Source organism: Ranitomeya variabilis, chromosome 6 (assembly GCF_051348905.1).
Source record: "Ranitomeya variabilis isolate aRanVar5 chromosome 6, aRanVar5.hap1, whole genome shotgun sequence".
NCBI classification, from domain to species: Eukaryota; Metazoa; Chordata; class Amphibia; order Anura; family Dendrobatidae; genus Ranitomeya; species Ranitomeya variabilis.
The window spans coordinates 382589763-382605448 of NC_135237.1; the positions used below are offsets into that span (position 1 = coordinate 382589763).

Genomic DNA, 15686 nt, shown 5'->3' on the forward strand with positions numbered 1-15686 from the left:
GGTATGTTCTGGTACAGACAAATTAAAAAGTCGTCCCTTAGGGAACTTACTACCAGGAATCAGATTTATGGCACAATCACAATCCCTATGAGGAGGTAGGGCACTGGATTTGGGCTCATCAAATACATCCTGGTAGTCCGACAAAAATTCAGGGACTTCATAAGGAGTAGAAGAAGCAATTGACACCAAAGGAGCATCGCCATGAATCCCCTGGCACCCCCAACTTGACACAGACATTGCTTTCCAATCCAGGACTGGATTATGAGCCTGCAGCCATGGCAGACCCAACACGACAACATCATGCAAATTATGTAGCACCAGAAAGCGAATTACCTCCTGATGTACAGGAGCCATGCACATGGTCAATTGAGTCCAGTACTGAGGTTTATTCTTGGCCAATGGTGTAGCATCAATTCCCCTTAGCGGAATAGGGAATTGTAAAGGCTCCAAGATAAAACCACAGCGCCTGGCAAATGACAAATCCATCAAATTCAGGGCAGCACCTGAATCCACAAAAGCCATAACTGGGTAGGATGACAGAGAGCAAATCAAAGTAACAGACAAAATGAATTTAGGTTGTACAGTACCAATGGTAACAAACTTGGCAACCCTTTTTGTGCGCTTAGAGCATGCTGAGATAACATGAGCAGAATCACCACAGTAAAAGCACAACCCATTCTGACGTCTGTGGTTTTGCCGTTCAACTCTGGTCAGAATCCTGTCACATTGCATAGGCTCAGGTTTCTGCTCAGAAAATACCGCCAGAGGGTGCACAGGTTTGCGCTCCCGCAAACGCCGATCAATCTGAATGGCCAAAGACATTGACTCATTCAGACCCGTCGGCGTGGGGAACCCCACCATAACATCTTTAAGGGCTTCAGAAAGACCCTTTCTGAAAATCGCCGCCAGGGCGCACTCATTCCACTGAGTGAGCACTGACCACTTCCTAAACTTCTGACAATAAACCTCTGCTTCATCCCAACCCTGAGAGAGAGCCAGCAAAACCTTCTCTGCTTGGTCTACCAGATTTGGTTCCTCATAAAGCACTCCAAGCGCCAGAAAAAACGCATCAACATTTAGCAGTGCCGGATCTCCTGGCGCCAAAGAGAATGCCCAATCTTGAGGGTCACCTCGCAACAAAGAAATAACAATTTTGACTTGCTGAACAGAGTCGCCAGATGAGCGACGTCTCAGAGAAAGAAATAACTTACAATTATTCTTAAAGTTCAAAAACCTAGATCTATCTCCGGAGAACAGCTCAGGAATAGGTATTTTAGGCTCTGACATAGGACTGCGGATTACATAATCCTGAATGCCCTGTACCCTTGCAGTGAGATGATCCACACTAAAAGACAGACTCTGAATGTCCATATTAGTAGCTGCATACAGGACCACCCAGAGATTAAGGGGAGGAGAGAGGCAAAACACAGTGCAGAGGAAAAAAAAAAATGACCTTAAGATTTCTCTTCTCCCTCTTTAGCTGCATTAACACTTTCGGGCCTGCTGTACTGTTATGATTCTGGTGGTAGGATCTCAAACTGACCTGACAAATATACCCTGAGTATATAGGACAAGTTCTGGGGATGTGGAAGCTATACTGTACGCAATCCTGATCCTATCCAAACACACTAAAGGCAGCTGTGGAACGTTACCTGAAAACCTAGATGTCTCGTCACAGCCTGATAAACTGACTACCCCTAGAGAGAAAGCAAAGACCTCACTTGCCTCAGAGAAATGTACCCCAAAGTTTTAGATAACCCCCCACAAATAATAACGGTGAGTCAAGGGGAAAACACAAACGTAGAGATGAAACAGATTTAGCAAATGAGGCCTGCTAATACTAGATAGGCAGAAAATAGATAGGTGTCTGTGCGGTCAGTACAAAAACTATCAAAAGTAAACCACGCAGAGAATACAAGAACCCCCACACCGACTCATGATGTGAGGGGCGCACTCTGCACCCCAGAACTAACCAGCAAGCAAAAAATCACATAAAAGCAAGCTGGGCTGAACTCATAATATAATGAGAAACGTTTTCAAGGAAATAATGAGAAACTGAACAAGCAAACTTAGCTTCTCATAGCAGGAGACTGGTCACAAGGAATATTCAGGAGAGCACAGGATCAGGACTGAATACACCGACAGCAGGCGACAAGTAAAGGTCCAGGTGAGTTAAATAGGCCCAGCCTAGCAGGAGATGAAACAGCTGAGCCCAGCCAAGACCAGCCATATCGCTAAAGGCCACCAGAGGGAGCCCAAGACCAAACTCACACAGTACCACTCATGACCACAGAAGGGAGCCCGAGAACGGAATTCACAACAGCCAGTATACTGGATGCTATCTAGCCTGTGTGACCAGGACTGGCTCTCACGAGACTTTGTCAAAGAACTGTTTACTTTGTTTTGCCTGCAGTGAAGGCATTTTGTTTTATTCCTTTGCTCAAGGCTGGTTTATGAAGCAGCAATAAACAATCATGGACTTTTAAATGGAAATGCTACCTGCTTTTCCTCCCGACGCACACAAGTGAATAGGATTTTCACAATTGGTGCGGACGGCATTCCCAGCGAACATGTGTGACTGCTACAGAGGTACTGCATGAAGGCAGTCATAAGCCAGCAAGCGACGTCAGACAAATAGGAGAACCTGATGAAACATCTGGTGCAAGCCCAGCAGCAGCAGCACCAGCAACTGCTGGCACAACAGGAGACAAGTAAGCCTGTTATGCAGCAGCTCCAGCAACAGCATCAGAATCACCAGCAGCAGATCCAGCAGCACAAGCAACAGGACCAGCATTGACAGCAGCAGATTGACTTGCTCACAGAGGCGGTTAGTGGCTCAGTGACAGCTGTGACTCAAGAGTCATTGGGCAATTTTTCCATTTTTCCAGAGCCCTGTAGAAAATGATTTTGGGTGATGACAAAGGCCTTTTTGACCGCTTTTGAGAGGGTTGCAGAGAGGGAGAAACAGCCGCCAAAGCAATGGACAGAAGTGCTGCCACCACACATGAAGGGGGAAGGGGGATGAATGTCAAGATGCAGAGGGTCCACCCTCACTTCCAAATGTTTGACCTACTGCATCTGGTCTAAAAATGGTTGCAGCCAGAGTCCTCTACCCTTGCATATATGGTAGAGTGAGTGGTAATGGAACGGTTCGTGAATTCTCTTGAGGCCAATGCAGACTTGGGTTGTCCAGCATGATCCCCCGAATGCCGATGAACAGGTTGGACTAATCGAGAGGTATCAGGGGGTCAATGGTGCCTTTGGAAAGCAACCCACTCCATATTGGGGGTCCTAACAATGGGGTGGAGGCTCAAAAGGATGTGGGGCATTCAAGGACCAAAGGGGAGGGGTGGTAATGATGATGGTCCCTGCTGGCAACATTATATGCTGGAAATGTCATGGCCCAGGCCATACAGCCACCAGTTGTCCTTGACCTCCGAGCAAATGGACTCTAGCATGGGACGCTGTTCATACTATGCGTATCCGACCTGCAGTGTGAACTGTCCACTCAGCGACTAGCGAAAAATGTTTCCCGTAAAGGTAAATGGTTGGCCAGTGACTGTTCTGCTAGACTTAGAGAGTTTGGTGACCCTCCTGAAGGCCACACTTCCTCTCCAGCTGATGCCTGGGAACAATGTTGGCATCTGCTGCATTCATGGGGATGCTAAAGACTATCTTCTAAAGAGAGGACATTGAAACGGCCCAAGGTTCTAAGTCCCACAAGGTCAGCGACGTCAGGACTTATTGCATTTCATTATCATTGGCAGGGACTTATTTGTTTTAGGACCTGTGGGGGAAGGGGACAGGGCTCAGTTGCCTGGATAAGAAACTGGTCGGCCCTAGAGAAGTATCACCACACCCAGAGTCTGATGGGTTTCCCTTCTGTGTCCTTGTGGGGGATGAGGAGGTAGTGTCCCCTGAGGCAGAGATTCCTGAGCTAGGGGCAAAAATTTTGGGTCAGCACAACATAGGGACCTAATTCTAAGGGAAAAATTCAAAAATGTAACCGTCATAAATGGTATCCCGCAGGAGCGTGATAACATGGAAAGAGGGCTGATTAGTCTGGGGCAACTAACGCCCCATCGACTAGTCAAAGCCCAATTTGGCATAGAAAAAGCTGAGGTTATAAATGTTTCTTTTAAAGCATTTAACTGAATGATGTTATACAGGGATGGTTAAGGATGGAGTTTATGGTTAAGGATGGAGTTTAATCACACATAGCTGAATGGTGCTGGGTTGGAGGGCATGGGGGACCGGACAGGTTCCCTTTAAGGGTACGAAATCAGGTATGTAGACGGCCTTTCAAGAACTAAAAGTGGCTATGTGTGAGCAACTGGTCCTGGATGCCCCCGACTTCAAGAGGGAATTTGTATTCCAGAAAGAAGCCCCAGAAGTCGGTTTAGAAACAGTTCTTTCTCAGGAGATACATGAAGAGGAGCACCGCATTCTCTACCTTAGTAGGAAGCTATTTGCATGTGAAAATAATTGCTCCATTGTAGAAAAGGAATGCTTGGCCATTAAGTGGGCAGTGGACACATTACGGTACTGTTAGGGCTAACATTTTAATTAGTATCAGACCATTCCTCACTCAGGGGGATGAGGCAGAAAAAGAGAGAAAATGCTAAGGTTACCAACTGGTTTTTAGCCCTACAGGACTTCAGCTTCCATGTGGAACATATAGCTGGGTAGCTACATGATTATGCGGATGCCCCTTGAGAATCCCCTGTGTAACAGTAGAAGGTATCAAGGCCCACGGCTTTAGCCAGAGGGGGACGGTATGTGAGGCAGCAACCGGACACATAGTTCATGGGAGGTAAGCATCAAAGAGATAGAGGCAATCTGTGATGTAATTCTGGAATATTGCTCTTGTGCACAAAGCACTAAGAGGATTGTTTGGTGCATTTGGGCCAGGTTTTATGGGCAGCCTGAGAGCTGGGCAAGTCTGGCCGCTCACATACCCACCTCTGGGTGTGGTTAACCTGTTAAGATGGAGTACATTGTTTGACACATGGACTATGTGTGAAGGAAGAATGCCTCCAGAGTGTTATATCCAGACTGAGCAGGTATACTGGATGTTATCCAGCCTGTGTGACCAGGACTGGCTCTCACAAAACTTTGTCAAAGAATGGTTTACTTTGTTTTGCCTGCACTGAAGGTTGCTAATTTTTTTCTTTTGCTTAAGGCTGGTTTATGAAGCAGAAATAAACCAGCATATACTTTTAAATGACAATGCTTCCTGTTTTGCCTCCCGACACACCCAAGTGAGTAGCATTCCCACAATATGGATAGGACAAGTGCGCAATACCTGACAATTGTGCATGTGTCTCAGCAGGTGTACAGGCTGTGATGTCATTGGCAATCCTCTCATGTGATTTGGAAGACAGTAGCTATGGACATCAGATAAACCCTTGTAAGAAAGTGGAAGGTAAGGTCTTAGATAGTAGATATGTATCACTGAGGTGGATGGCCTCGGTAATGTACAGTATAGTCTGTAATACTAACACTAGGTTACTGAGATAGTTTTAATTTGACTGAATTTCGGGTAAGGGACCTGGAAGCAACCAAAAAAGTCTGGGTGCAAAAGGTCATTCCCATAATCTAAATCTGCTAAATTTACTTTGTCCATTTTACATGAAGAAAGGACTATTTATGTTATGCATTTGTACTGAAGGAAAACAGTTTTTGTTTTGGAGCTATAAAATTAATGATGGACAATAAATGTTATGCTGTTTTGATATAAAAACCCTGTGCATATGAATATTCAAGCGACCACCAGACAGCAGAAACCCTACACACTTTACACCTGAGGGATAAAAATATTTGTTCAACAATGTTAGGCTGGTTTCACATTTGTGGTTGAATCTGCAGCGTATCTTCCGCAACCTGAAACGCACGATAAACCACATGCAAACGCGTGCAAACGCAGCGGTTTTTAGACGCATAAGCTTACGCATGCGGTCAAAAAAACGCAGCATTTGCATGCTTTTTCATGCGTTTGAAATTTTTTGTGCGCATGGTGGAGAATTTTACAGGAGACAAATCTAGATAAACAGACACCGTCAATGGGACAACAGTGGGCGTGTGTTATGGGATATCTTTATATCCCCTTCATGACCTTGGGATTTTCCGTTTTTCCGTGTTCGTTTTTCGCTCCCCTCCTTCCCAGAGCCATAACTTTTTTATTTTTCCGTCAATATGGCCAAGTGAGGGTTTATATTTTGCGGGACGAATTGTACTTTTGAACGACATCATTGGTTTTAGCATGTCGTGTACTAGAAAACGGGAAAAAAATTCCAAGTGCGGTGAAATTGCAAAAAAAGTGCAGTCCCACACTTGTTTTTTGTTTGGCTTTTTTGCTAGGTTCACTAAATGCTAAAACTGACCTGCCATTATGATTCTCCAGGTCATTACGAGTTCATAGACATCTACCATGACTAGGTTCTTTTTATCTAAGTGGTGAAAATAAAAAACAAACTTTGCTATAAAAAAAAAATATTGCGCCATTTTCCAATACCCGGAGCGCCTCCATTTTTCATGATCTGGGGTCGGTTGAGGGCTTATTTTTTGTGTGCCGAGCTGGCGTTTTTAATGCTACCATTTCGGTGCGGATACGTTCTTTTGATCACCCGTTATTGCATTTTAATGCAATGTCGCGGCGACCAAAAAAATGTAATTCTGGCGTTTCAAATTTTTCTAATTTTTTTCTTGCTACGCTGTTTAGCGATCAGGTTAATGCTTTTTTTAAATGATAGATTGGGCTATTCTGAACGAATGCTTCAATAGCCTCCGTAGGAGGCTAGAAACTGGCACAACGCGATCGGCTCTGCTACATAGCAGCGATCATCAGATCGCTGCTATGCAGCAGAAATGCAGGTGTGCTATGAGCGCCGACCACAGGGTGGTGCTCAAAGCTACCGGCGATCAGTAACCATAGAGGTCTCAAGGACCTCTATGGTTACTATTCAGAGGCATCGCTGACCCTCGATCATGTGACGGGGGTCAGCGATGCGCTCATTAACGGCCGCCCGGCCGGAAGCACCGGTTAAATGTCGCAGTCTGCATTTGACAGCGGCATTTAACTAGTTAATAGCGGCGGGTGAATCGCGATTTCACCCGCTGCTATTGCGGGCACATGTCAGCTGTTCAAAACAGCTGACATGTCCCGGTTTTGGTGTGGGCTCACCGCCAAAGCCCTGCATCAAAGCGGGGTATCAGAAAGGGGATATAGACCCTTGGACAGCTGAAATCTTCAGATTTTGCTACTGTATCCTGTGTCACAATGGATCTTCACATGGAGAGCTTTTATTTCAACCTTGATTTAAATATAAAGCTGTTTCTTGCCTATGCGTTTGCTTGTGAGCAACAAAGAAATAGAGAAAGACCGAGAGGAACACGGCGTCGGCGTTATTGGAGACACCCCATTATTGAAGTCCAAGAGAGCCATGGAGCCTACCACACGCTATATGGCGAGCTTAATGCCAACCCGGACAAATTTCCGGAATATACCAGGATGTCTCAAGAGACCTTTCGGGACTTGCTTGGTCGTGTCCAAGGAGCCATCCCGAGAGAGGACACCCAGCTCCGTAGAGCGATTCCAGCAGAGGAACGTCTCCTGGTCACATTAAGGTACGTAATAATTCTAACCACAAATGTGAAACCAGCCTTAGTGGGATGCAGGTTGAGCAAAGCATCTTGAGGTACTAATGAGATGAGAAATTAAATTTTATAGATTAAAAAAATATAACTAAAAAGAAAAAAACACCTATACACATAAGAAATATAAAAAGAGCTGCACGAGTGTCTAAAATGCTGGCACTACACAGCAACCATGGCCTCAACATAGGTCATGAGAATAAAGATCTGTGTATGCAGCTACTACATCGTAGCATAGTTCAAGTGAATAGGGTGCAAAGCGACACACACGGTACCATAAAAATCAAGCTGGTTATGACTTTATGACTTGTTTTTCGCTGTATTTTTCTGATTGCAATGTGACCCCATTCAGTTGAATTATACAGTAGTACAAAATGGAACACAGCAATCTTTGGCCACGTGACCTTTGGCCAAAGTAGCCATGTGGCCCAATTACATGAAAATAGAGTGGACAGTTGATAATGCATTGTTTTTTTGTTTTTCTTTTTTCAAATGTCTATCCACTAAGTTGAAATAAATGGCACAAATGAATTTAAACCTTTTCTAGGTTAACTGATCAATATGTGTAGGTTATGATGATTTTGTTCATACATTTACCCAATGGTAATTCCTGAGAGCGGTCTCTTCTTCCATAGTTACATAGTTATATAGGTTGTGTGAGACAGTGACCGGCGTTGTTGTGAATGGCCATTATGTGTCGCAGAGGAGGAGGTCCTCTGCGCTGTAAGCCTGAAATGTTGTTATGGGACCTGTAGTTCCACGAGCCTTGTTTAGCTTATAAGGGGCTGGACTTACAGGGTTAGCCGGAGAGATGGGCGGGTCTGGCTAACCACACACCTCCCATCAAGGGGTGGGTTTCATACGTTATAATAAAAAGTGTGGTGTGATCACATGGTCTCTGTGTTGGAAGGTCCTGCAAGAAGACAGGTTTTCCTGAATAGCACATGTACCTGCAGAGCCTGTGATGGCTAACTGCATTGGGGAAGCTACCGACCTTCTGATGGTCTGGAACTGTCGAGTTTTACTTGTTGAGCAAGTCATCGTCCGGGACAGTGATCCCAGTAAGGCAAGCTCCCTGGAAGCCAGACTGACAAGGAGTCTGCATGTAGAGCGGAGCTCCTGGAAGGTAACAGACAAGGGAGTTGTAAGAAAGGCAGAGAGGTGTATCTTCTACATGAACAGACAGCGGTCTTATTATGTTCATTGATGTAAAGAAACGGACTGTACTCTATCCGGTTTATGATGTGTTTAAATAAACCAGAAGGTCTTGTGTGCCGTAATCCCGTTGCCAGGTGAGTGTCCCAACACATACAGTGAGCGCTATCTTACAGTTGAAAAAAGACCTTTCTCCACCAGTTATATATTCTCTATCGTATCGCTACATTATCTATAACCCAATGTAATTTGTTGTGAGAAAAGCATCCAGCCTTTTTTTTTAAAGCTGTTATAGTGTCTGCCACTATAACATCTTGCAATAGGGCTTTCCACTCTCTGACTGCTCTAACTTTAAATAATCCATTCCTATTTAGCTGCTAAAATCACCTTACTCCACCCGTAATTAATGTCCCCTGGTTCTATGTAACAAATCAATACAAGGGACATGACTATGTAAACAAAATTTGAAATGCTACTCTTATAATCGCCTCCTCTGTCCATCCAACAGTGTGCCACCTTCTCTTAGTACCTCCACAACAATGCTAGCTGAGGTTGCCACCATACTTCTGCCACCGTGCCTCATGAAAGGCACAGTGCTTCTCTTACCGAGTCATCGAGAAGAGCATGAAGATCTGAAAAACACTACTTCTAAGGAGTCCTGGCTTTGAGAAAGAGATTGCTTTTGGCTAGTTGTGAGTACCTTTATTATACTGTCGACACTTGTAACCTTAAAATTTCTGGGAGAGACAAAATGAATAATTGCTTTAGGTAACCGCATGGAACGTTTACATGATGGCACAGACAGGATGGAAAGTGGATTTTTTCTTAACATCTTGAATTAGTTTCAAGTGTGCCATTTTGCATTCAAATGCAGAAAGACACGGAAACCAATCCTTTATATTCTATTAGAAAACAGCCACTGTCCCCTCTCTCTCATTATGGTGCAGACTACAAGACCTAACAACAAAAATCTATATTATTGATCTAACCAAGTCTCCACAATTATTCTTTAGAAGGAAACACCGACGATAAATTACATCTGCACTGGCTTTTCATCTGCGGTTCGATATAAGTGATCTCTCAGGGCAAGCTGGAGACCTTAAATCGTCAACACCCTTGACAGAGGAGTTAAATAGACCCGGCCTCCCACCAACTGCTTGGGATATTTCTCAATAAAGAACTTTTTAACCTAGAATTCCCACCTAAGAGGTGAACATCTGGATTACAGGACAGTGATTGGGTCATTTGATTTCATTCATTCTTTTTCATTATACTGGGAGCGAAGCAGATGTTAATAGTTTCCTTGCTACATAGACGGCAGTGGAAGCGGGAACGACTAAATGACCTAGGGTACTCATGTCACCATGATGACCTCAAAGGCTAAAGAGGAGGGTTTGTTTTCATTTTGTTACTATAAAAAAATACTTTATTGAAATGAAAGGTGAAAAATAAATTAAAATTATAATTGATACAATAAAAATACAATTTATAGCAAATAAAACTAAAGAGAATGGAGAACAGAAAGTGCAAGACGAGGTAGCAATATTGTAACCACGGTTGGAGAGCGAGACGGGAGCATTTATCTCCCAGACTAAAATAAGGCACCATAAAGATTCAATTTTCATTTACAGCATCTAGAAATACAAGGGGATGTTTCAAAGTGGACGATGTCCGCGCTCAATGTTTATGTTAATGGGGTTTGTTAAAACATCTTTGCTTTAATTAAAAAAAAAAAAAAACACACAAAAAGTATTACTTGGCCATAAACGAGTTTTATATATAACTGGCAAGATAATGAACACATAATTTCTAACAGACCTGTGTGAGTCCTGTAATGATCTTTCATGGCAGAGGCCGTGAGGAAAGAATAATGGCATGTGGGCCAGGTACATTTAAATGGCTTCTCGCCCGTGTGCAGCTTCATGTGGTTGTTCAGGGCCCATCTCTCTCTAAAACTTCTATCGCAGACGTTACAGGCAAATTTCCTGGTGAATGAAGAAAAACAAACAAATGAAGGCATGAAACGTCGGAGTCCATAAAAATTCTAATATTTATCAACATGCACATCTCTTGGCCAGAAAAGAGACGAGACTTTTACAAGCCCCACCATGCTAAATGCAGTGCTTCTGCTAAGGAGAGCTGCAGCCTAGGACTGACATGTCTGTATAACCAGCCATTGATTTTTCTGTCGAGGCCTGGCACGTCAGCCATTTATTCTCCGCTTTGCGGTTGGGCCCAACGGGTTTGAAAAATTCTGTTACAGTCCAGTCGCCCCTGAGGCAAATGTGAGAATAGATTTCACCTGTACAGACCTATACCACTTATCCAGGGCATGGGCTGTCAGAGCAAAGGCTAAATGAAAAGCTATCTGTTCAAGAGCGCTCCGACAGCCACGTGGTGCTAAATGCTGTACTGTGCTCAAATACATCTTGGCTGCGCTGCCACATTTAACCCTTCTGTCATGGGGAGGGGGTGAGCAATGTGCCGCAGTTCATAGGAAGTCCTCTAAATAGACTATTCACAGCTGAACAAATTGCTTTCCACTACAGCCTACTACTAGGACTCAGATACTACCAAGTGGTAATGTTCAGAGCAGTGGCATGTCAATTCAGCCAGTCATTTATTTTATAAATCCTATTAAAACAGATTGACGGCAGATAACGAACATATACATTTGTTATACATTTACACGCGACTTATAGATCCATATGTAACAGTGAATAACGTGACCATAGCGAGGATCGAACTCCCAGTCCGTACGGTGTCCTGCACGGGAAAATGCTTTCTGTGTCACCAGGCACAACTCTATCCGTCCAACTCTAGTCCATGGCAGTCTGATGGGGCATGCCCTCACTGACGGTTATAGGGTCAGGGACCATAAAGCAGTCATATAAAAAGCCCTTACAAAAACATATACACGATAGAGCGAAACGTACAGTTAATGTCACATTCATACATGCCACTTTACGCTGCAAATCAATCCTTGGGCATCAACATGGAGTTAGTACTTTCACACCTATGGGAGAGTAACATACGGTAACTGCTGTAATTCACATTCGTGCACCCAAAAAATTCCAACCAGTGACAAAGGTGTTGGAATTAGATGACACAAGGTGATTTTATTGGGCAGTAAGTGGGTCAGCCCAACCCATAAAAATATACCAAGCCATAAACCAACCAAGGTAAACCAATATGCCTCCTGTTCATCAGCTGGTACAACACACTGGGGTCAGCACCACATACAGCCTCTGTCACAGACAGTGACTTACCTCCCCAGCATGTCCAATACTACTGCTCATACATGTCCATAGAAACTGAATAACTATATATATATTGTGTTTTTAAGCAAATATCATCAATGAGTGTGGAAAAAATAACTTCAATATACAGTATTTGATTCACTGTTGAGTTTGCAAGTTTTCCCACCTACAAAGATGGGAGAGGTCTGTAATTTCAATCGTAGGTACACTTCAGCTGAGAGAGACAGAATCTAAAAATAATAAAAACTAGAAATCACTTTATATGCTTTTTACATATGGTAATTATGATGCATTTTATTGCATGTAATAAGTATTTGATCACCTACCAACCAGCAAGAATTCTGGATCTCACAGACCTGTTTTTCTCCAAGAAGCCCCCATACTCTGCACTCATTAACTGTATTAATTGCACCTGTTTGAACTCTTTACCTTTATAAAAGTCACATGTTAACAAACTCAATCAATCACACTACAACCTTTCCACCAAAACCAAAGAGCTGTCTAATGACACCAGGGACAACATTTTAGAGCTGCACAAAGCTGGGATGGGCTACAGGACAATAGGCAGGCAGCTTGGTGAGAATACAGCAACTCTTGGCGCAATTATTAGAAAATGGAAGAAACACAAGATAGCTGTCAGTCTTCCTTGGTCTGGAGCTCCAAGCAAGATCTCGCCTCATGGGGTAAGGACGATTCTGAGAAAGGTCAGGAATTAGTCCAGAAAAACACGGGAGGACCTGATCAATGACCTGAAGAGAGCTGGGACCACAGTATCAAACATTACTGTTCGCAACACACTAGGCAGTCATGGATTAAAATCCTGCAGGACATGCAAGGTCCCCCTGCTCACATCAGCACATGTCCAGGCCCATTTGAAGTTCACCAATGACCATCCGGATGATCCAGAGGAGGCATGGGAGAAGGTCACGTGGTCAGATACCAAAATAGAACTTTTTGATATTCATTCACGGATACTTAGGGAATTGAGCTCAGTATTTGAGGGATAGCTGTATCTCATATTCTTAGACTCTCTTGTAATAGGGGTGATGCCACAGGATTGGAGGATAGCTGATGTGGTACAGATATTTAAGAAAGGTAAGAAGGTGGATCAGGGAAACTACCATCCGGAAAGTCTGATATCAGTACTGTGCAAAAATTTGTAGGGCATTGTAAGATATGACCTGCAAAAATATATTGTAGATAATAATATAATAACTGACAACCAGCATGGATTCATGAAGAATGAGTTGTGTCTAACTAACATGTTGGGTTTCTATGAGGAGGTAAGTAAAAATCTGGATGTAGGTAATGCGGCTGATGTAATGTATCTGGACTTTGCACAGACATTTGATACTGCACCACGTAACAGCCTTATACTGAAGCTACATAAGCAGTGGCTGGGGGAAACTATATGCAGATAGGTAAGGAATTGGCTAAGGCTGGTTTCACACTTGCGTTTGGCTGGTCTTCGTATGGCTGCATACATCCTCCCTTAAGCTCCGCCTACTTCCACATGCGTCCTGCGTTATCCTGTGTACCTATCTTTAACATTGGGTACGCAGGGACATGCGTTGGATGAGGCGTTTTGACATGCTCGCCGACGGGAACGCAACATGGGATATAGTCAGCAGTGGGGTACTACAGGGATCTGTGCTAGGACCGATTCTTTGTAACCTCTTTATTAATGACCTTGTGGATGGTGTTGAGAGTAAAGTGTCAGGCATTGCTGATGACACCAAACTATGTAGCATATTAAAATCTGACCTTGATATTACAATATTACAAAACGATCTGAATAAGATGACCAAATCGGCAAACACTTGGCAAATGAGGTTTAATGTAGATAAATGTAGAGTAATGCACATAGGATGGAGTATTACTATTGCTGCATATACATTAAATGGGAGTATACTTGGGAACATAGAACAGGAGAAGGACTTGGGTATTCTGATTACAAGTAAGCCGAGCAGCAGTACTCAATGTCAAAGAGCGGACGCAAAAGCAAACAAGATTTTAGGGTGTATTAAAGGAGAGAGAAAATCCTGTGATCCCAACATATTATTACCACTTTATAAATCACTTGTGAGGCCACATCTAGAATATGGGATTCAGTTTTGGACTCCACATTTAAAAAGGACATTAAAAAAGTTACAGTCAGTTCAAAGGTGGGCAACTAGATTGTAACAAGGGATGGAAGGCCTCTCATATGAGTAGAGGTTGGAAAAGTTGGGTTTGTTTAACTTAGAGAAAAAAGACGCCTCAGATGAGATCTCATTTACATGTATAAATATATGTGTGACCACTACAAAGGACTGGCATGACGTATTCCTTCCAAAGACCTTACTGAGGACTAGGGGGCACTCATTACGGGTGGAAGAAATTCGATTCTGGCAGCTGAATAGGAAAGGGTTCTTTACGGTTAGATCAGTCAGACTGTGGAAAGCCCTACCACAAGAGGTAGTAATGGCAGCCAATATAACAGCTTTTAAAAAAGGGCTGGACGATTTCCTCAATACACATAACATTGCGGGTTATAGCTAATTTAGTGACAAAATGAACAATTGGTGGAGAAAGGCTGAAAAAAAGACCTAGGTCCATCAAGTTCAACCTATGTAACTCCACTTGCCGTGTTTGGGGGAAGGAGGATGAGTACAACCCCAAGAACACCGTCCCAACCGTGGGTCTTCCAGTATGACAATGACCCAAAACAAACGTCCATGGCAACTAAGGATTAACTCCATAAGAAGCATTTCAAGGTCATGGAGTAGCCTAGCCAGTGTCCAAACCCGAACCCAATAGAAAATCTTTGGAGGGAGCTGAAATTCAATGTTGCTCAGCGACAGCCCCGAAACCTGGAAATCTGGAGATCTGTATGGAGGAGAGGGATAAAATCCCTCCTGCAGTGTGTACAAAGTTGGTCAAGTACTAAAGGAAACATCTGACCTCTGTAACTGCAAAGAAAGGTTTATGTACCAAATATTAAGTTCTGTTTTTCTATTGTATCAAATACTTATTTCATGCAATAAAATGCAAATTATTTATGTAAAAATCATAATGTGGTTTTCTGGATTTTTTTTTTTTTTTTTTTAAGAGTCTGTCTCTCATAGTTGAAGTGTACCTACGAAAAAAATTAAAGACCTCTTCATTTTTTTTAGGTGGGAAAATTAGCAAAATCGCCAGTGTAACAAATACTTATTTTCCACACTATGTGTGTGTATACACACACTGATCAAAGGCAAAGTATTCTCTCAATTACACATAAAACAAACAAATATATAGTAAAGTTTATAAAAGATAATTTTCACCCTGCTGGGGTATTCTTTAAACTGGATTAAGTTGATCTAAACATCATCAAGTAACTGAACATTGTATCTACTTATTAAGGCAGTAAATGGCATAAAATAACAAAACAGCAAATAATTCACTGATAAACCTTCATTGGCTCCAACGCCTATCAAACAATGCGCCCCACCAGGTTAGGATTATGTCTCTATAATGCAATCTTTCCAAATGACGACTGCAGCCAATCACTGGGCAAGAGAGCACGAAACACAAGGCTGCTGTAGTTACATAGGTAGATGACATGTGAAGAGGTACTCATTAAGTAATGGTCGTTTT

The 15686-nt window shown here is 43.0% G+C and overlaps 1 protein-coding gene across 1 annotated transcript in view; it reads right to left on the bottom strand.

The window, feature by feature from the left end:
- Positions 1-15686, bottom strand: part of ZNF407 (zinc finger protein 407) — a 764411-nt gene that overhangs the window by 299987 nt on the left and 448738 nt on the right. Inside the window, exon 5 of the mRNA XM_077270085.1 lies at positions 10627-10793. Coding sequence (XP_077126200.1) covers positions 10627-10793 — 167 coding nt within the window. The remainder of the gene's footprint in view (positions 1-10626; positions 10794-15686) is intronic.